General features: G+C 45.5%; 1 protein-coding gene across 4 annotated transcripts in view; it reads left to right on the top strand.

Annotated features, from left to right (window-relative positions):
- The window catches only part of ctdspla (CTD (carboxy-terminal domain, RNA polymerase II, polypeptide A) small phosphatase-like a), a 112,328-nt gene that overhangs the window by 84,260 nt on the left and 4,630 nt on the right, over positions 1–23,438 (top strand). For all 4 annotated transcript variants that reach the window (XM_034168944.1, XM_034168948.1, XM_034168952.1 and 1 more), the window contains one exon: positions 20,780–20,836. In XM_034168944.1, coding sequence (XP_034024835.1) covers positions 20,780–20,836 — 57 coding nt within the window. The remainder of the gene's footprint in view (positions 1–20,779; positions 20,837–23,438) is intronic.

The raw sequence follows: 23,438 nt of genomic DNA, 5'->3' as shown, positions 1-23,438 counted from the left end.
TAAGCCTAATCTTAAAAGTAGAGAGGGTGTCTGTCTCCCTGATCTGAATTGGGAGCTGGTTCCACAGGAGAGGAGCCTGAAAGCTGAAGGCTCTGCCTCCCATTCTACTCTTACAAACCCTAGGAACTACAAGTAAGCCTGCAGTCTGAGAGCGAAGCGCTCTATTGGGGTGATATGGTACTATGAGGTCCCTAAGATAAGATGGGACCTGATTATTCAAAACCTTATAAGTAAGAAGAAGAATTTTAAATTCTATTCTAGAATTAACAGGAAGCCAATGAAGAGAGGCCAATATGGGTGAGATATGCTCTCTCCTTCTAGTCCCCGCTAGTACTCTAGCTGCAGCATTTTAAATTAACTGAAGGCTTTTCAGGGAACTTTTAGGACAACCTGATAATAATGAATTACAATAGTCCAGCCTAGAGGAAATAAATGCATGAATTAGTTTTTCAGCATCACTCTGAGACAAGACCTTTCTAATTTTAGAGATATTGCGTAAATGCAAAAAAAGCAGTCCTACATATTTGTTTAATATGCGCTTTGAATGACATATCCTGATGAAAAATGACTCCAAGATTTCTCACAGTATTACTAGAAGTCAGGGTAATGCCATCCAGAGTAAGGATCTGGTTAGACACCATGTTTCTAAGATTTGTGGGGCCAAGTACAATAACTTCAGTTTTATCTGAGTTTAAAAGCAGGAAATTAGAGGTCATCCATGTCTTTATGTCTGTAAAACAATCCTGCAGTTTAGCTAATTGGTGTGTGTCCTCTGGCTTCATGGATAGATAAAGCTGGGTATCATCTGCATAACATTGAAAATTTAAGCAATGCCGTCTAATAATACTGCCTAAGGGAAGCATGTATAAAGTGAATAAAATTGGTCCTAGCACAGAACCTTGTGGAACTCCATAATTAACCTTAGTCTGTGAAGAAGATTCCCCATTTACATGAACAAATTGTAATCTATTAGATAAATATGATTCAAACCACCGGAGCGCAGTGCCTTTAATACCTATGGCATGCTCTAATCTCTGTAATAAAATTTTATGGTCAACAGTATCAAAAGCAGCACTGAGGTCTAACAGAACAAGCACAGAGATGAGTCCACTGTCTGAGGCCATAAGAAGATCATTTGTAACCTTCACTAATGCTGTTTCTGTACTATGATGAATTCTAAAACCTGACTGAAACTCTTCAAATAGACCATTCCTCTGCAGATGATCAGTTAGCTGTTTTACAACTACCCTTTCAAGAATTTTTGAGAGAAAAGGAAGGTTGGAGATTGGCCTATAATTAGCTAAGATAGCTGGGTCAAGTGATGGCTTTTTAAGTAATGGTTTAATTACTGCCACCTTAAAAGCCTGTGGTACTTAGCCAACTAATAAAGATAGATTGATCATATTTAAGATCGAAGCATTAAATAATGGTAGGGCTTCCTTGAGCAGCCTGGTAGGAATGGGGTCTAATAGACATGTTGATGGTTTGGATGAAGTAACTAATGAAAATAACTCAGACAGAACAATCGGAGAGAAAGAGTCTAACCAAATACCAGCATCACTGAAAGCAGCCAAAGATAACGATACGTCTTTGGGATGGTTATGAGTAATTTTGTCTCTAATAGTTAAAATTTTATTAGCAAAGAAAGTCATGAAGTCATTACTAGTTAAAGTTAAAGGAATACTCGGCTCAATAGAGCTCTGACTCTTTGTCAGCCTGGCTACAGTGCTGAAAAGAAACCTGGGGTTGTTCTTATTTTCTTCAATTAGTGATGAGTAGTAAGATGTCCTAGCTTTACGGAGGGCTTTTTTTTTTATAGAGCAACAGACTCTTTTTCCAGGCTAAGTGAAGATCTTCTAAATTAGTGAGACGCCATTTCCTCTCCAACTTACGGGTTATCTGCTTTAAGCTGCGAGTTTGTGAGTTATACCACGGAGTCAGGCACTTCTGATTTAAAGCTCTCTTTTTCAGAGGAGCTACAGCATCCAAAGTTGTCTTCAATGAGGATGTAAAACTATTGACGAGATACTCTATCTCACTTATAGAGTTTAGGTAGCTACTCTGCACTGTGTTGGTATATGGCATTAGAGAACATAAAGAAGGAATCATATCCTTAAACCTAGTTACAGCGCTTTCTGAAAGACTTCTAGTGTAATGAAATTTAATCCCCACTGCTGGGTAGTCCATCAGAGTAAATGTAAATGTTATTAAGAAATGATCAGACAGAAGGGAGTTTTCAGGGAATACTGTTAAGTCTTCAATTTCCATACCATAAGTCAGAACAAGATCTAAGATATGATTAAAGTGGTGGGTGGACTCATTTACATTTTGAGCAAAGCCAATTGAGTCTAATAATAGATTAAATGCAGTGTTGAGGCTGTCATTCTCAGCATCTGTGTGGATGTTAAAATCGCCCACTATAATTATCTTATCTGAGCTAAGCACTAAGTCAGACAAAAGGTCTGAAAATTCACAGAGAAACTCTCAGTAACGACCAGGTGGACAATAGATAATAACAAATAAAACTGGTTTTTGGGACTTCCAGTTTTGATGGACAAGACTAAGAGTCAAGCTTTCAAATGAATTAAAGCTCTGTCTGGGTTTTTGATTAATTAATAAGATGGAATGGAAGATTGCTGCTAATCCTCCGCCTCGGCCCGTGCTACGAGCATTCTGGCAGTTAGTGTGACTCGGGGGTGTTGACTCATTTAAACTAACATATTCATCCTGCTGTAACCAGGTTTCTGTAAGGCAGAATAAATCAATATGTTGATCAATTATTATATCATTTACTAACAGGGACTTAGAAGAGAGAGACCTAATGTTTAATAGACCACTGTTTTAGTCTGTGGTGCAGTTGAAGGTGCTATATTATTTTTTCTTTTTGAATTTTTATGCTTAAATAGATTTTTGCTGGTTATTGGTGGTCTGGGAGCAGGCACCGTCTCTACGGGGATGGGGTAATGAGGGGATGGCAGGGGGAGAGAAGCTGCAGAGAGGTGTGTAAGACTACAACTCTGCTTCCTGGTCCCAACCCTGGATAGTCACGGTTTGGAGGATTTAAGAAAATTGGCCAGATTTCTAGAAATGAGAGCTGCTCCATCCAAAGTGGGATGGATGCCGTCTCTCCTAACAAGACCAGGTTTTCCCCAGAAGCTTTGCCAATTATCTATGAAGCCCACCTCATTTTTTGGACACCACTCAGACAGCCAGCAATTCAAGGAGAACATGCGGCTAAACATGTCACTCCCGGTCCAATTGGGGAGGGGCCCAGAGAAAACTACAGAGTCCAACCGATTCAATGTTAATTTTAGTGACCTCCGATTGGCGTAACCGGGTGTCATTACTGCCGACGTGAATTACAATCTTACCAAATTTACGCTTAGCCTTAGCCAGCCGTTTCAAATTTCCTTCAATGTCGCCTGCTCTGGCCCCCGGAAGACAATTGACTATGGTTGCTGGTGTCGCTAACTTCACATTTCTCAAAACAGAGTCGCCAATAACCAGAGTTTGATCCTCGGCGGGTGTGTCATCGAGTGGGGAAAAACAGTTAGAAATGTGAACGGGTTGGCGGTGTACACGGGGCTTCTGTTTAGAACTACGCTTCCCCCTCACAGTCACCCAGTCAGCCTGCTTTCCCGGCTGCTCGGGATCTGCCAGAGGGAAACTAACGGCGGCTAAGCTACCTTGGTCCACACCGACTGCAGGGGTCTGGCTAGCTGTAGAATTTTTCACGGTGCGGAGCCGAGTCTCCAATTCATTCAAGACAGACAAATGACTCCAACCTTGAACCATACTGCGTTGGGGAGTCCATCAGCGTTAGTGAAGTCTGTCTCAAAGTCCAGTTGACACTTTATCATACAGCTTCGTATCAGGCGTTAAAGGACACAATTTTAGGGAGGTGGCAGCGTAATGGTTTGCACGTTGGACTGGGATGACAGCAGTCCGCGTTCACTTCCTGATTGCAGCCATGCTCCCAACTGGCACTCTCAACAATAGTGCTGGGGAGGAGTGAGAGACGTGCCGTGGGCCCTTCTGAAAACAAGCTTCACGCTTTGATTGGCTATCCACGTTAAAGATGATCCTCTTCTTCTTCTTCTTCCACTGGTCTATGATCTTCAACACGTGTTTGATTACTGGTTATTGTTACCACTGAACATGCCTGGATGCCTCATTCCACCATATGTGTCTCTGCATGTTTGACAGTTCATTGTTGTACTTTGTTTACTTGATTTTTTTATTGGCCACATGAGATGGTCACCCATCTGACTGTGGCCTGCTGATGGGTTCTTACTACAATTTAAAAAACAAAACATAAACAGCACAATGATTTTGTCTAAAGTGTTTGCTCTGCTGAGTGGATAAGGTGCGACCATAACTTAACGTTGTGATTTGGCATTGTATAAATGAACTGAATTGGGCTAAATTTTCAAACAAGTGTTTATTCAACTCTCACAGCAACTTCCAGCATTATGTCTGTTTTGCTAGCTGTCTGAATTTCCCTGTTCTTGCAGATCTGTTTCCTCAAGTGAATCCTCTCCATGCCTTTTGACTGCATGGCTTCATAATCACAACACTGTGAACCGTACACTTCAGTTTGACACGAGAAGCATAATATGAACTGAATAAACCCAACCACTTTATGTGCTGTGCTCACATTTGTCCTCAGTTTACACGCTGTGTAACGGGCAAGATAGGGCCCTAAATCTTTCTAATGTTTTGTGTGATATTTCTTATTGCGGAGCTATATCTTTTGGGAGCTTAAAATGTAATGCAAATGTGACATTTCATGAATTATCAAATCACAATGTGTTGTATTTAATTGCAACAGTCCTCACAATAACACAACAGTGATGACAACAGCACCAGTGATAATAATGATATGCAATTTGAATGATAGCATGCCATTACAATAACAACAACAGCAATCAGAGAGGGTTGACGAGGGCACAAAATAAAAGATATGCGATTTACATCGTGACCCAGACTTTACCTGGGTCTGGATTCCACAACACAATGCAATAATTGCATACTGATCCATGATGGTTCGACTGATCAAGATGTTGCAATCTGATATTTAATTCACAAGCTGAAACAAAATAGTGTGTTCCTGATGTTGGTTTTACATTGTGATGTTGTACCTGTGAAGTATTTTTGATGTAATCCTTAGAAGTCTACAAAGTGAAATCCTGATCCAGATCACCTCCAAAATTTAATGGAGTCTTCTAAGGCTTAACGTCAGTGTGTGATGAAAATTTGGTGAAAATCCATTAAGTAGTTTTGATGTAATCCTCAAAATCTGACAAAGTGAAGTGTTCCAATTGAAATCCTGATTCAGAATCCGGATCTGGATCACCTCCGAAATTTAGTGGAGTCTTCTATGGCCTAATATCTATCTGTGGTGCAAATTTGGTGAGAATCTATGAAGTAGTTTTGACATACAGTAATCCTGCTAACAGACAGACAGAAAGACAAATAAGCGCCGATAATTTTATTGTGTCCTCCTCCTTGGTGGATGTCATAAATATTGTCCGGCTCTATTTTGTTTGGGTTATCCATCCCGTATCCTCACTTACATTTCCTCTCCGGACCAGGTGACCCACTTCAGCTCAGGTGAGCCTTAACATCAGCTGATCGTATCTTATTACGCGTGACTGTGTGTCCATTGTTTGTGTAGGTGCTCATGTGCTTTCACTCCTGACATGAGTGCACGTCAACCCAGGAAGCCACAGATGTCTGAAAAATCATAAAGCTGAAACATCCATTTGTTTACAGTACGCTAAATGAAGCAAAACGACTTTAACAGACTCACAGAACAACTTTCAACACAATTCCAGATGCAGAAACATTCCTGCTCTGCTACGGAAAAGCAAACAGGGAACAAAATGTACACACACCCTGCTGCTGTAGACACACCCCTTCCAGTCACATACCAGCAGTGCACAGCCACACATGTTCACATCAATAACACGGGGGCGCACGGAACATTGTACTGTTACCTTTAACAACGGAGTGGGATGAATTTTACAAGATTAAAAAAAAACAAGCAGAAAACACAAAATAGGAGCCAGTGTTTTGATGAAGTGTTTCCAGAAATGGGCCGAGGCAACGCTGTGAATTAAAATCACTTGGGAATGAAAGAGAGCGAACAGAAAGCGACACACAGACATTGTTTTCAGAAGGCTGCAGATATGTTTGTACCTGAAGCGAGGCAACGTGATGTCATTGGAAAACGGCAGATCTGGCTTCAGGTGAAAGTGTGAGGAGACTCGGTGAGGCGTGCCTCTACGAGGAAGGTCCAGCCACTCCACAGTGCACGTAGAAACGTGGCAGGAGTGGGGTTTGAACCAGGAACCTTCCACACTGAAACCAAGCACATTAACCACTTGGCCACCCTGCCACTTTGTCACTCCTTTGGTGTTGTCATTGATGCTATCAAAAATAGTATCGTGCATGCATTGAGTATTTTTCTGGGGATTGGTATTGATTTTGAAATTCTAGTCCAAGAATGTGCATAAAGATCTTACAAGCTTGGCAGGAAAAGTCTGCATCCAATCTGCTGATGTCACTGCACACCTGGCCAGTCACTACACAAGACCCGTCTGTCGAGTCTTCAGAGTTGGACATTTATGTTTCAGATTTAAAATGAGCACACTGGGTGAAGTGTGCCGACTCCTTGAAAGCATCCGTTAAGGCAGCTGTGTTTACATCATAATACACCGTGACGACATGCAGCAGTATGAGTGTGTGTAAAGGAAACACTGGATCATGTCTGCAGCGTAATCATCAACAAGTGGCAGATGATATAACCCAGAAAAGTCAAGCCTGCTGAAATGAACCCAGCTTCAGCAGAGGGCCTTAAAACAAATACCCTCCCTCCCTCACTCACACACACACACACACACACACACACACACACACACACACACACACACACACACGCATATATCCTCTCCGCTGCCCTCCCCCATGTCCATGTCTCTAACCGGCTTGGATCTGGGCCCGTTATGGAGCAGAGATGAGTGGCTGTTGTCTATTCAATCTTCAAATGTTGTAGTGATTCAGCAGAAAAGAAATAAGCAGAGTCCAGGTCCGTCTCTGCATCCCTTCCTCCATCTGGTCCTCTTGTCTCCTTTTTTGTCTGTGTCTCTTCGCGTATGTACGATCAATGATCTTGCTCATCCTCGCTTCAGTGGTTAGACTCATTACTCATGCTGCTTCTGGACAGTCGAGGCAGCCGCCTTTACATTCTGAGACGAGCCGCTGAGGCAAACATTAATCAGAGCTGAATATTGTGAAACTGATCTGTGGACGAAACCGCAAATTCTTTGAGAGAGAACACTGATAGATCCGAAATCTCTGACACATCTGCTGTTGCTCCATCTCCGCTGCAGTAGTCAAATAAGACGAGTGAAAGAGCGGTGGTTAGTATTCACACAGTAAACACCCCCTCTGCTGGACGGCACTGAAGTGTCAGAAAGGATCCAGCATTGACTTTGCACATATAGTAACTGCCATTTGTTTCTCTGTATATTTAAAGGGGTCATACTGTAGACATTTTCAGCAATGCTAATAAATAGCAGGGCCTGGTTTTGTGAAGCGGCCTAAGCTTGTTTAGTCAACTAAATCCACTTAGTTGACTCATCTTTTGACATTAGTCATTGCACAAAGCACTTCGTCGGCTAAAGTTTTGTGTTAGCCAACTAAAGTTTTTAGCCTGCTACAGAGGAGACTAATGTTATTTTAGTCGACAAAACTTTAGTGTCTTACCCCAAAAATGCGGCCTATTATGTACCACCACTTGACAGCCAATAGGAGGTCAAATAAATGACAATTTATTATGCAAATGTGCAAACAAAAACCAAATATGCTTCAGTCAATCAGTAATCAAAAGGGTGACGCGTGGGCAGGCCCGAGGGTAGGAGATGCCTATCCAGAGGAGAGCCAGAACCCACTAAGTTCCACCGTCAACGGAGACCTGCAACACACCAGAGCCGCCAAGTCCTGATTCCCCCAGGTGCCCACCGCTCGTGGCTGTCAGACCTGGTACTGCTGGCAGGAACATAAACAAGTTAAGGGTGGGTGTGTGAACACCCAGCAAACAGTCAGCAACTCACAGAAATCCTCTTGTAGGAATAAATCCAAATACTCCCAGAGTGCAGAGGAAAAACTGGAGGACGTGCAGTGTCAGTTGTTATACTTAGTAAGTCAGAGGTGAGACGCCAACTCCTCCAACTTCCACAAACTCGGCTACAAGTTGCAAGTATAAGTCACAACTGCAAAGACTTCAGTAACAATGAATGTGCGTATGGCACAAAACGGCTGAGTAGGTTTACCTGCGTGGTAAGCTGATAACTCGGCAGAGTTATGGTGTCCTTCCCAGGCTTTTATGAATGGTAGTGATGAGTGATGACAATCAGCTGACAGCCAACGAGCACACCTGGTGACGTCAGAGAGGCTAACCAGCCCGTGCGCCCTCTAAGGGCCAAAAAGTGCCAGTGTGGCTGGGCGCCATCTGGTGGTGGGCCAGCAGTACCTCCTCTTCAGCGGCCCACACAACAAATGGTGAATTTATGTGGAAATGATTGTTGTACAAAAGCTTCAGACATTTTTAAGTCAAGACTTAAAATCTATTTTTTTATTCTCTTTCTTATGAATAGTTTTGATTTTTTTATCTGTTTTATTCTTTTACTTCTGTTTTTAATTATGTACTTGAATTTTTTAATTTTTATTTATTTATTTTAATTTTTATGTGGAACTGTTTTGTGTGAGGCACCTTGAGACGGCTTTTGTTGTGATTTGGTGCTTTATAAGCTGATTAAATTGAAATTGAAATTATCTGTCGCTGAGATAGATGACTGGAGTGCAGTTTTAAGCAGAAATGAGGTGATAATCGGTAAACCACGGCTGATGACGCATGCGCAGTGAAGGCAGGGTGAACCGAATTTTAGGGGGTCTGCAACACCGGAATAATCCATTGGAGATGTTTACGGACACTGACGTTCAACAGAGATGCTGCTTCCGTCTGCCTACAATCCTCTTCATCGTGGACATGATAGCTCCAGACATCAACCACCAACGAGGAGGAACAACACCCTGCCAGCCTTTCTTCAGGTTTTGATTGAGCTGAGGCTGAGGTTTTATGCCTGTGGAACCTTTCAGCAGGTTATCGATGACACCATCCACATCTCCAGGTCGACTGTGTGCCAAACTCGGCCATGGTTGTAACAGACGTCCAACCCAGAAGTAAACAAAACTCTTGCACATTTCCTGACACTGGCACTCACAAGGCTGCTTAAGCCCCTTTCACACCAACATAGAACATTAGATGGCTAATCTAAAAGTTTAGCCGTCTTTGTGAAATGGAGATTAGACAGTTAATGTTGGGTGACTAACCTTAGTTGACTATGTAAGTTTAGTAGACTAAAAGATTAGACTGCTTAATGAAACTGGGCCCATGTCACGAAGTGTCTTCAAAATGCACTAAACTTTGCTTCTACTTCTAACCTATAAAATTGTTGATGGACTGGCATCTCCCTACCTAGCTGATCTAATTAAACCTTACATACCGGCCCGGGCTTTGCATTCACAGGAATGCAGGACTACTTTATGTCCATAGGGTGAATAAAACGTGTCCAGTTCACAGAGCTTTCTCTTATCGTGCCCCTGTTCTGTGGAATGATCTCCCTGCGTCAATAAAAGTTAGATTCTGTAGAGACGTTCAAGTCCAGACTTAAGACACACTTATTTTCCCTTTTGTATGGCTAGCATACTGGCATAGTATGTTACTATGCCTTTTACTCTTTTAATTCATTTTATCAGGAAACAGAGCGGGCCGCGGCATCAACTTTATCTAAATTCTGGGTCTTTTAGTGGAGCTTAGGGCTAGTGGCCGACTATCACCTTAGTATTTCTTTTGTTTTTCTTGTTGCTTAATGCTGACAAATTACTGTATTTGTTGTCTTTCTAATGCCTGATTCTGTGTTTTTTTCTCTCTCTCTCTCTCTCTCTGTTTGAGGTGCGGCTCCATCCAGAGATGGGTGTGTTGTCTGTTTATGAAACCCACCTGTCTTGTGCACCGGCAACATTTCCTGTATATTCGTTTTATGGAATGTTTTGTAATTTGTGTCGGTAGCATGGCCCAAGCAGAGGGTCACCCCTTTGAGTCTGGCCTGCTTGAGGTTTCTTCCTCAGGGGGAGTTTTTCCTTAGCAATGTCACCTGTGTGCTTGCTCTTGGAGTTAGTAAGGTTAGTGTTGGGAAGGTGTCGTGACACGGACCCACAACAGGGGGCGTTAATGAACGGACAATGGATAAGCCAAAAAGTAACAATTTAATGTTGTGAATCGCACAACGAAGTACAGACAATAACAATATGGTGGAATGTCAATTATACACAAGGTGACGTGTGGGCAGGCTCGGAGATAGAAGACGTCTGGCGAGAGAAGAGCCGGATCCCACACAGCTTCCACCACCAACGGATCTGAAGAACACCGGAGCCGCCAAGCCCTGCGCCCCAGGTGGCCACTGTCTTCAGCAGTCAGACCCGGTACTGCTGGCAGAGAACAGAAACAGTATTGATGAGTGTGAGTTCGCACACTCAGTAATCCCACAGTCTGTGTTCTTTTGGGAGGGAGCACCTCCACCTCCAATCACACACTCGTGCAGCTCCTGTCTAATCACTTATCTGGTTGGGGTGTGAAGCGAAGCCGTCGCTGATCACACCAAACGCCAATCCCACAGATAAGGAAAACACCACAGGAAAACGGCTGCAAAGAAGTTCAGATTATTACTCAATGTTTTAAGTCAGCAGAGAAAATTACCTGAATGGTATCTGATTTCTCGGCGGGGAGGTGGAGTTGCAGTCCGGCTTTTATGGAGGATGACGTAGATGAGTGACAGCTGGTGTTGATGATGTGACAGCTGTCACTCCACTAGTTTCGGCACCCTCTCGTGCTTGAAGCCCGCACTCCAAGCAGGGCGCCATCTGGTGGTGGTGGGCCAGCAGTACCTCCTCTTCAGCGGCCCACACAACAGGCCCCCCCCCCCCCCCCAAACGGGCGCCTCCTGGTGCCCCACCTGGCTTGTCCGGGTGACGGTTGTAGAAATGAGGATGAAGCTCCTCTTCACCCAGGAGCGTTCTTCGGGTCCATACCCCTCCCAGTTCACCAGATACTGGAACCCCCGACCCTTACGACGGACGTCCAGGATCCGACGCACGGTCCATGCCGGCTCCCCGTCGATGATCCGGGCAGGAGGCGGTGCAGGTCCAGGGGTGCAGAGTGGTGAGGTGTGATGGGGTTTGAGACGTGACACGTGGAACACTGGGTGGATCCGCAGTGAAGCTGGCAGCTTTAGCTTCACTGCGGCCGGACTGAGGACTTTAAGGATGGGAAACGGTCCGATAAACCTGTCTTTGAGTTTCTGTGATTCCACTTGCAGCGGGATGTCCTCGATAACCACACCTGGTATGCAGGGGCCGGGGAATGCCGGCGGTCTGCATGGGCCTTGGCCCTCGTCCGGGCCTTCAACAGGGCAGAACGGGCGGTCCGCCACACCCGGCGGCACCTCCTGAGGTGGGCCTGGACCGAAGGCACACCGACCTCTCCCTCCACAAGTGGGAACAATGGGGGCTGGTACCCCAAACACCTCAAACGGGGAGAGGCCGGTGGCTGACGACACTTGGCTGTTGTGAGCGTACTCGATCCAGGCCAGATGGGTGCTCCAGGCCGTCGGGTGCGCGGAGGTTACGCAGCGGAGGGCCTGCTCCAGCTCCTGGTTAGCCTGCTCTGCCTGTCCGTTTGTCTGAGGGTGATACCCAGACGAGAGACTCACGGTGGCCCCCAGTTCCCTGCAGAAGCTCCTCCAAACCTGGGAGGAGAACTGAGGACCACGATCCGAGACAATGTCCGCTGGTATCCCATGCAGACGCACGACGTGGTGGACCAGGAGGTCTGCTGTCTCCTGGGCCGTAGGGAGCTTCGGGCCACGAAGTGGGCTGCCTTGGAGAACCGGTCCACTATCGTGAGGATGGTGGTGTTGCCCTGGGACGGCGGGAGGCCCGTGACAAAGTCCAGGCCGATGTGGGACCAGGGGTGGTGAGGTACCGGTAGGGGCTGGAGGAGTCCCGAAGTCCTCTTATGGTCAGCCTTGCCACTGGCACAGGTGGTACAGGCCTGGACGTAGTCCCGGACGTCGGCCTCCATAGACGCCCACCAGAAGCGCTGCTGGACCACTGCCATGGTTCTGCGCACCCCGGGATGACAGGAGAGCTTTGGACAGAAGTCCAAAACCGCAGCTCTGGCCTCTGGTGGGACGTACAGTTTGTTCTTCGGGCCGGTCCCCGGGTCCGGGTTCCGTGTCAGGGCCTCCCGGACGGTCTTCCCCACGCCCCAGGTGAGAGTGGCCACGACAGTGGACTCGGGGATGATGGTCTCTGTGGGGTCTGACAACTCGGCCTTGGCCTCCTCTTCATGCACCCGGGACAGGGCATCCGATCGTTGGTTCTTGGTCCCGGGGCGGTATGTAATCTGGAAGTCAAAGCGCCCGAAGAACAGTGACCAGCGGGCTTGCCTGGGGTTCAGCCGTTTGGCGGTCCGCATGTACTCCAGGTTCCGATGGTCCGTGAAAACCGTGAAGGGCACCGTCGCTCCCTCCAACAGGTGTCTCCACTCTTCAAGAGCCTCCTTCACCGCCAGGAGTTCCTGATTGCCGACGTCATAGTTCCTCTCAGCCGGGGTCAACCTGCGGGAAAAATAGGCACAAGGGTGGAGAACCTTATCGGACTCCCTGCTCTGGGACAGCACGGCTCCTATCCCTGAGTCAGAGGAATCCACTACCACTGTGAACTGGCGATTAGGATCAGGCTGCACCAGAACTGGTGCAGACGAGAACCGGCGTTTCAACTCCCTAAACGCGGCTTCGCACCGATCCGACCAGGTGAAGGGGACCTTAGTGGAGGTCAGGGCTGTCAGGGGGCTAACAACCTGACTGTAGCCCTTACTGAACCTCCTGTAGAAATTTGCAAAGCCGAGGAACTGTTGCAGCTTCCTACGGCTTGTTGGTTGGGGCCAATCTCTCACCGCCGCAACCTTGGCCGGATCAGGGGCGACGGAGTTGGAGGAGATGATGAACCCCAGGAAGGACAAAGAAGTGCGGTGGAACTCGCAATTCTCGCCCTTCACAAACAGCCGGTTCTCCAACAACCGCTGTAGGACCTGACGTACATGCTGGACATGAGTCTCAGGGTCCGGAGAAAAGATGAGTATGTCGTCTAGATATACAAAGACAAACCGATGCAGGAAGTCCCGCAAGACGTCATTAACCAACGCTTGGAACGTCGCGGGGGCATTTGTGAGGCCGAACGGCATGACCAGGTACTCAAAGTGACCTAAGGGGGTGTTAAATGCCGTCTTCCACTCGTCTCCCTTCTGGATCCGAACCAAGTGGTACGCATTCCTAAGATCGAGTTTGGTGAATATTTGGGCTCCATGCAGGGGCGTGAACACCGAATCCAACAGAGGTAATGGGTATCGATTGCGAACCGTAATCTCGTTCAGCCCTCTGTAATCGATGCATGGACGGAGTCCGCCGTCCTTCTTACTCACAAAAAAGAAACCCGCGCCCATCGGGGAGGTGGAGTTCCGGATCAACCCGGCAGCTAAGGAGTCCCGGATGTAGGTCTCCATTGATTCGCGTTCCGGACGTGAGAGGTTGTACAGCCTGCTGGACGGATACTCAGCGCCCAGGATCAAATCGGTGGTGCAATCGTACGGTCGGTGTTGGGGAAAGGCGAGTGCCAGATCTTTGCTGAAGACGTCAGCAAGATCGTGGTACTCCTCCGGTACCGCCGTCAGATTGGGGGGAACTTTGACCTCCTCTTTAGCTGTCACACCGGGTGGAACCGAGGATCCTAAACACTCCCGGTGGCAGGTTTCGCTCCACTGCGTCACAACCCCAGACGGCCAATCAATCCGGGGATTGTGTTTCAACACCCATGGAAAACCCAAAATCACTCGGGAGGTTGAAGGTGTTACAAAAACACAATGTCCTCCCTGTGATTCCCAGACACAACAAATGTCACGGGCTGTGTCTGGTGTGTGGTTAATGGAAGAAGGGTGCCATCTAGTGCCCGTACCTTCAAAGGTGAAGGCAGAGCCACCAGAGGGAGCCCTACTTCCTTTGCCCATCTGCTGTCCAGCAGATTCCCTTCCGACCCCGTGTCTACGAGTGCTGTGGCATGAAGGGTTAAATCCTCACTAAGGATCGTGACTGGGATTCGTGCGGATCTACGGGACTTCCCCGCGTGCGTGTTATGGCCCACCCTTAGCCCAGTTTCTAAGGACGGGCATTGTAGTTTGACCGTTTGGGGCAGTTCCTCTGTATATGACCACTAGAGCCACAGAAAAAACACTCCCCGCGGACCAGCCTCCTTTGTCTGTCATTTGGTTTCACTTTGGCCCTGGTCGACAAGCCCGTCAAAATCCCGCGGTTCCTCCTTAGCCAGCAGATGTTCCTTCAGGACCGGAGACAGTCCGTTTATGAAGGCGGCGCGGAGTGCAACGGTATTCCAGCCGGACCTCGCAGCCGCGATGCGGAAGTCGACTGCATACTCGGCTGCACTCCGGCGCCCCTGTCTCATTGACAGTAGCACGCTCGAAGCGGTCTCGCCTCTGTTGGGATGATCAAAAACCTGTTTGAACTCCCTTACAAACCCAGCGTATGACGTTAGGAGCCGTGAGTTCTGCTCCCAGAGCGCCATAGCCCAGGCGCGTGCCTCTCCTCGAAGCAGATTAATGACATAAGCCACCCGGCTAGCGTCTGACACGTACATGACGGGACGCTGTGCAAAGACAAGCGAACACTGCATTAGGAAGTCCGCGCACGTCTCGACACAACCTCCGTACGGCTCCGGAGGGCTTATGTATGCTTCAGGGGATGGTGGGGGGGGGGTCGTTGAACGACCAGTGGAACGTCTGTGTCGGACATGGGACCAGCAGGAGGAGGTGCTGCAGCAGCGCTTTGATCGCGCGCCTCCACCCTGGCGTTGAGAGCCTTCTTCCTCCGATTGAGAATAACGTTCTGCTCGGTTACCAAATCCAACCGAGCAGTGAAAGCGGTTAGAATTTGCTGCAGCTCACCTAACACGCCTCCTGCTGGCGCCTGTGCACCTCGCTCTTCCATTGGCTGTTCAAGCTCTGGTTGACGCCCCTCGGGATCCATGACAGTGGCCGAGAAATCCTGTTGGGAAGGTGTCGTGACACGGACCCACAACAGGGGGTGTTAATGAACGGACAATGGATAAGCCAAAAAGTAACAATTTAATGTTGTGAATCGCACAACGAAGTACAGACAATAACAATATGGTGGAATGTCAATTATACACAAGGTGACGTGTGGGCAGGCTCGAAGATAGAAGACGTCTGGCGAGAGAAGAGCCGGATCCCACACAGCTTCCACCACCAACAGATCTGAAGAACACCGGAGCCGCCAAGCCCTGCGCCCCAGGTGGCCACTGTCTTCAGCAGTCAGACCCGGTACTGCTGGCAGAGAACAGAAACAGTATTGATGAGTGTGAGTTCGCACACTCAGTAATCCCACAGTCTGTGTTCTTTTGGGAGGGAGCACCTCCACCTCCAATCACACACTCGTGCAGCTCCTGTCTAATCATTTATCTGGTTGGGGTGTGAAGCGAAGCCGTCGCTGATCACACCAAACGCCAATCCCACAGATAAGGAAAACACCACAGGAAAACGGCTGCAAAGAAGTTCAGATTATTACTCAATGTTTTAAGTCAGCAGAGAAAATTACCTGAATGGTATCTGATTTCTCGGCGGGGAAGTGGAGTTGCAGTCCGGCTTTTATGGAGGATGACGTAGATGAGTGACAGCTGGTGTTGATGATGTGACAGCTGTCACTCCACTAGTTTCGGCGCCCTCTCGTGCTTGAAGCCCGCACTCCAAGCAGGGCGCCATCTGGTGGTGGTGGGCCAGCAGTACCTCCTCTTCAGCGGCCCACACAACAGTTAGACCTTACTTGTGTGAAGTGCCTTGAGGCAATTTTGTTGTGATTTGCCACTATTTAAATGAAAATAAATTGAAATTGAAATTCAGCAGCTGGAGCATGTGTAACCACATCACGCAGCTGTGTTCACGCAGATGTGTTCACTATGCTTGTACACTGTAAAAAACTGCTTTGAAAACAACACTTAAATGAAATAAAATAAACACTAATGGTAGAATGCAAAACTTTGCCTTACTGTTTCACTGTTTCTCCTCGGGGATCTTTGGCAGCTGTTTTTGCTGATGTTTTACATGCAGGTCTGATAACGGCTAACATCTAAAAAAAAAACCCTGTCTTCTTGAGTCCACTGTCTACAATAATTTGCAGCCTGCCACTTGATGGCACATCCTGGCTTTTACAGGAGATGACAGCTTTATTGCTTTATTTCATGTTGTGCCCTAAAGGCACTCATAAGTAATTAGTAAGTCCCTTCCGCTGCCCCCTTGTTTTGCACTCATGGTCGCCACAGCAAATCCAAGGTGGATCTGCATGTTGAATTGGCACAAGTTTTGGAGAAATGTGGCAGGGGTGGGACTCGAACCGGGAAACCTCCGCACTGAAACCAAGTGCATTATCCACTTGACCACCACCCCCTAAATGCACTCATAAGTAATTAAATGATTAAATGTTTCCCAGTTGCACCCTGCTCTGTACTTTGCACTCAGATTATGTGATGTGTACATAGCAAGGTGAAGTTGCACATGTCCAAAATACACTTGCTCTGTGCACTTTAGGAAGTCCAGCACAGATCGTCAAGAGTGCCAGAGTCGGATGTGCCTTTACAGAAGCGGATTCACAACACATGTACACCCTACTTGCCTGCCCATATTGTTGCCAGTACCTGCATTGGTGTAATATTGATATAACACAGTGTTTCTCAAACTTTTTCAGACCAAGGAGCAAATAACCATAAAAAAAAAAAAAAAAAAAACTCTCATGAACCACCTAACTCCTCAAATATACAAAAACAATAATAATTTTTTATATATGAATTGGGTTAATCATAAAAAATAATACATATATGCTACTATCAGACTTTGGAGTCATTTTTAAACAGTTTCAGCAGCACTTTCCAGTTAGAATCTACATTATAATAGCCAAGTGGCCTCTGTGTGTGTGTGTGTGTGTGTGTGTGTGTGTGTGTGTGTGTGTGTGTGTGTGTGTGTGTGTGTGTGTGTGTGTGTGTGTGTGTGTGTGTGTGTGTGTGTGTGTGTGTGTGTGTGTGTGTGTGTGTGTGTGTGTGTGTGTGTGTGTGTGTGTGCTGCAATACACCAGGGGAGTTTGGGGTTTTGAGGTTTTAAATGTTGTTATTGTGGTTCATGTTTGTTTAACAGGGTTGTTTCAATTCAATGTATTTAATTTATTTCAATTTAGTTCATTTAACAGCTCTCCACAGACAAACTGTGAAGAGCTGACATTTGCCGTTTGGTATGCTTATGTATGTTGGGTCAAGGATGAACGCTGCCAAAATGGAGCGGTGATAGGACTAATAATGTTTGCTGAAAGTACAGATATTATCTAGCGTTGCTAATTACATTCTCAACTAACACATCATCCCAGCAGGGGGTGGTAAATCAGCTTTATATTAAAAGCGTGAATCCCTGCGTGCGTGATTTGATTTTTTAGTAAGTTCAATGTAAGTACATAATATAATTGTAAATATGTTAAAATACATGGATGCACAAGAATGTTTTATTGATTTATTGGTCCCCATAGGGAAATTTGTCTTCAAAAACTAAATGACAAAAGAGAAGTAAAAAAATAAAACAATAGTAATACTTTGTATATGACAAGAACCTAAACGAACTTATAAATACATTAAGACAGTAAATTAACATTAAAACATTACATAATTAACAGGAAATAAAAGGGTTGAGTTCTTCTAATGCCAGGTTCACACCGCATGCGACACGAGCGACGGCGGCGACAGGTTGCCATGTTATCCCTATGCAAGGATGCATTGTGGCGCCACAAAAGTTCAAGCCATGCAACACAACGCAATGGATGCGAATGAAGCAACGCGAATGAAGCGATTTTGAGCGATTGGCGTGTTTGTGGCGCGATATCACGTCGCGTCACCCTCCTCCCCAAGTTGAAAAATCTGAACTTTTTTGTCTTGTCGCTCCACGATGACCAATCAGGGACTGGATATGCAGTGACGTGAAGATGTCTGGAGTTTATACTTGATGTGGACATGTCCTTTGTCTGGCAGCAAGCCTGTGAGCAGGACTTATGACAGAGTTTGAGGGGAGAGTGAACAGCACCGCAGCAGCAGCTAGTTTTTTTTCCATGTGCGCGCGCAAACGAATCCTCCGTGAAGATCATTTTATTAACTACACAGATGTATTATAAAACAAATGGTGACTGGTTTATAACACAATGATAGAAACTTTGCATAATTTATTACCACACTTGAAAAATATCAGCTACCTATTATATAAACACTAACCAATCTAGAGCCCATGGAGCCCCACAGGCAACACGCTAGAATGATATAACAATTTAAAATTGATATTTCAAATTTTACTAATATTTTATAAATTTTTTACAATGGAACACCAGGGGTTGTTCACGGCCCACCAGTGGATCCACGCACCATTCAGTGAGAAGGCTTATATAACAGCATATTATGGCAGCTGTAGGCTTTTTTAAAAAAAGGATTGGGAGGTTGAAGAAAAACTGTCATCCCTGTCTGTCTGCCCGTTTGTCTTTCACAGAGATGATGGATTATATGAAAGTGAATTGAAAACAACCAATATATTGCTGTAGGTTTCACTCCAGGGAGCTTTAGTGGCTTTGTCCAACTGTGTACTCACTTCACTGACACTGATTGCATTTACGCAATATCTCTAAAATTAGAAAGGTCTTGTCTCAGAGTGATGCTGAAAAACTAATTCATGCATTTATTTCCTCTAGGCTGGACTATTGTAATTCATTATTATCAGGTTGTCCTAAAAGTTCCCTGAAAAGCCTTCAGTTAATTCAAAATGCTGCAGCTAGAGTACTAACAGGGACTAGAAGGAGAGAGCATATCTCACCCATATTGGCCTCTCTTCATTGGCTTCCTGTTAATTCTAGAATAGAATTTAAAATTCTTCTTCTTACTTATAAGGTTTTGAATAATCAGGTCCCATCTTATCTTAGGGACCTCATAGTACCATATCACCCCAATAGAGCGCTTCGCTCTCAGACTGCAGGCTTACTTGTAGTTCCTAAGGTTTGTAAGAGTAGAATGGGAGGCAGAGCCTTCAGCTTTCAGGCTCCTCTCCTGTGGAACCAGCTCCCAATTCAGATCAGGGAGACAGACACCCTCTCTACTTTTGAGATTAGGCTTAAAACTTTCCTTTTTGCTAAAGCTTATAGTTAGGGCTGGATCAGGTGACCCTTAGTTATGCTGCTATAGACTTAGACTGCTGGGGGGTTCCCATGATGCACTGAGTGTTTCTTTCTCTTTTTGCTCTGTATTCACCACTCTGCATTTAATCATTAGTGATTGATCTCTGCTCCCCTCCACAGCATGTCTTTTTCCTGGTTCTCTCCCTCAGCCCCAACCAGTCCCAGCAGAAGACTGCCCCTCCCTGAGCCTGGTTCTGCTGGAGGTTTCTTCCTGTTAAAAGGGAGTTTTTCCTTCCCACTGTCACCGAGTGCTTGCTCACAGGGGGTCATTTTGACCGTTGGGGTTTTTACGTAATTATTGTATGGCCTTGCCTTACAATATAAAGCGCCTTGGGGCAACTGTTTGTTGTGATTTGGCGCTATATAAATAAAATTGATTGATTGATTGACAGATTACCAGAACTTTCACTTGCGTCTGCTTCCTCAGTATTACACAGTTTTGTTACTGGCAGTTCCAGCTTTTTAAATGCCAACGATCACTAGGACATAACCCAAATGGGCTTTTGCCCTCTGCGCCATCCAAATACGGCCCACAGTTTTCTGGAATTTCTAGGTTGTTTCACGTGAAACCATGACCATATTTAACACTAAAAGGAAATAAAACTATTTTTTTTGCACCATGGAGCCCTTCTAAAATGCCAAAGCAGTCTTAATGTCAGGTCTGACAATGTAAGGGGAAACCATTACCAAAGAATATTTTTTATCATTTTAACATTCATTGGATGTTTGTTGATTATAGACCACAGTTCCACCTTTTACATGATCCTTCAGTAATCCTCTATTTTTCAACAGCTATGTGAACATAAACATTACTGAAAAACTTACTTTGGGTTTCTCAAAATGTAAGGATTTTTTTTTTACTTTGCCTTCACCTATTTTCCAGGCTCTGCTTTTGTAGAGTGACACAGCGGCACCTCCTGCTTAACCCTTTCATCCTCTTCACTGCACCCTGTACTGCTTGTTTTCTACCTGCGCCCCTCCAGCGTCTCTCCTCCTCTACTTTTCCTTTCACATATTAGCTTTAAAGATGACACAAGTCCATATAGGAAACGGCAGCACTTTTGTATTTGTGCACGTGTGTCACCTCGTGCAGCTCCGAGATTCTCCCCGGAGGATGGATTTTACTTAACACTGTGAAACTTTGTGTTGGAGCACAGGGAGCCTCAGAAACACAACGAGCCTGTAATGTGAAGCGTTCGCCTGCGGCACCTGCTGGTGTATTCTGGCTTCTCTCCATCTCCTTTTTATACTCGTCATATTATGCTGTTGTTGAGTTAATAACAGAAGATTATAATTTTTTTTTCCCTCCTGTCTTTCTGCAGCCCATCAGCAATGCAGACTTCATTGTTCCAGTGGAGATTGATGGGACAGTTCATCAGGTACCAAAGTGCTGGAAAAATATATGAGTGACATGAGTAACAAGTGTGAGAAAAATAATTTGTAGTGGCTTTTTTTTAAGGTCACTGTGTCATTTTGTTTCCCTTATTATGTGTTTTTCTCTCCAATCTCACAGCTACATCAAAGAATACTCTGAATTTAGTGTTTTTATCATTTGTCTTTGGAGTTTTGCTGTATATAAAAACAGACTGTATAAGAGGTTAAATGTGATTTAACACCACAGAAAAGGCGTGAAAAAACTCACGCATGCGCACGAAGGTTCAAGCTTGGCTGATGCAAGCGCACATGATTCAAATCCATATAGTTTTTTAAAAAATAAAAAGGTTGCATAGTTTTCTAACAGACCTCCTATTTGTTCAGGTTTAAATGAATTGGTGAATCTGAATTTACCATTGTGTGAGTGTGAGCATGAATGTGTCGGCCATGTGATAGACTAGTGACCTGCCAACAGCGGATCCTGCCTCTCGCTGAATGACTGGTGGGATAGGCCCCCCCCCCAGTGGAATGAGTAAGATGGACTAGAACAAGCTTAGGGCCCCTTCACACATAGCACGAATAAGTAGGAATCAGGGCAAATCAGGGTGAATCATGGCGAATCACGGCGAAACAGCCTGAATGAGTGAACTCCAAAAACATCGAGCTGACGTCAGGCAGGCGTGAACGATCTCACTACAACGGGACACAGTGCGAGCAGCTGGAGCGCGTGGAACCACATCGCGCTGCTTCTGTGGAGATAAAAAAAATAAAACCCAGCTGGAGTGTGTCTACCCACATCGCACAGCTGCCGTGGAGAAACAAAAATAAAAACCACACACCATGAAAAACACCGCAATGTCCAATATTTAATTTCTCTTATCGAGCGGACAATACAAGTATGATCTTTTTGTTCCTCTGTATATGACCCATGGTCACATACGTACAGTCATGAAATGGCATGAATGAAGCAGTGTGCTCTCATTATGTCTTACTATGTCCTACTGGGTATATAAATAATTACTACAATCACTGGGCACTGAAAGATGAGATATTGGTGTATAATTAGTGAAAATCACTGGGTTGATACAAATAATAAATAAAAGGGGATCCAATACAGAACCCTGCGGTTAAATGACCCTGGTTAAATAAAAAATAAATGCCACTTGCGGGATTCGAACCTGCAATTTACAAAAGCTCTGATTAATAGATGGACATTTTACCACTGTGCCACAATCACTGTCTTATAACAGGAATGTGAAATGCTTAAAATCAACAAGTAAAACGTATGTTTTCAAAAAAGAGAAATTAGATGATGTATGGACACGCGTGTCGGGCCGGCCCGCAGCCTGCCGAGGTGCACTGTGTGCAGCCACTGCAGCCCGGCACAAAGGCAAAAGATGTTTTATGTATTTCCACATGAGAACACCAGGCACAGACACGCACCTCACACAGAGGACAGTTGTTAGCTCATGTCCTTCAAAACACAGTACGTGTTCCCCAGCTGGGACGTCCAGGAGCAGAGATCTTAACAACAGCTGCTGTTGGCAGACACGCCCCCCTGTCCGTTCAGTGCCCAGACCTCACTTTGTGTTATGTGGGCATTCATTTTAGTTATTTGTTATGTAATTGCACATGTAGATATTGTCATAATTATTTATATACCTGTCCTGGCGGTGGTCTCTGTGTTTTTAATGTGACACATCGTGTGCACTGAGCTGTCATTTCCAGCTGTCAGTGTGCTGTGATCAGCTGAGAGGCACCTCGCCATGCTGTGTGCGCTCAGACGTGGCTATCCAGCTCCCCACATGCGGGGGGGGACACATGTGCAATACACACGCACGCCACATAGGGATGTGAATCTTACAACAACTCACGATTCAATTCGATTCAGATTCTTGGGGTAACGATTCCATTCAGAATCGATTTTTGATTGAAAAAGCTCTGAGAAATAGTTATATTACTTAAAAAATGTTTATGTTTAAGAAAATGGAGCTTTACAAGGTTAATCAAGTTATTCTAAAGATGCAAATTTACTTATCTGCTTTGCTCGTTCAGAGTTGGTTGGCAGTTTAGCGAAGCGCTGGTCAGTAGTCGGCAGATACCGCTGCTCCGCTTCTTTTAGCTCCGGGTGATGGCGTAGCATGTGGGCTTGCGGATTTGAAGTGTTTCCGAAGTACTTGACTTTCATTTTGCACATTTTGCGCACTGCATAAGTCATGTCAAGCTCCTTCTTACGCAGCAAATAGTAAAATCCAAAATGCACCCAAACATTTGCCTTCAGCAAAGACGCTGCTGGCTGAATTAGCTCTTCGTCCACCATGCTAAGCTGCAGCTCACGAATGTTTGAAGCACGCCAGACCCTCCCCTTGCAGGGACGCTGCAGTACGGAGGCCGTTGTCTGAAACAGTACACGCAGCGAGTAAGCGAGAAAAAGTTTTTTAAATGCTTTTTAAAAATCGATTCTTGGACATTTTGGATTGATTCAGAATCTTAATAAATAAGAATCACAATTCGGACATGAATCAATTTTTTCCGGCACCTCTAACGCCACATGTGTGTTACTTTTTGCAACGCCACACTCGTGGGGGCACTTAGACAAATTTCACA

The sequence above is a fragment of the Thalassophryne amazonica genome, chromosome 1, assembly GCF_902500255.1.
Source record: "Thalassophryne amazonica chromosome 1, fThaAma1.1, whole genome shotgun sequence".
In the NCBI taxonomy this organism is placed as follows: Eukaryota; Metazoa; Chordata; class Actinopteri; order Batrachoidiformes; family Batrachoididae; genus Thalassophryne; species Thalassophryne amazonica.
The sequence above is the reverse complement of the archived record's forward strand: the minus strand, read 5'-3'. Positions and strand labels throughout refer to the sequence as shown.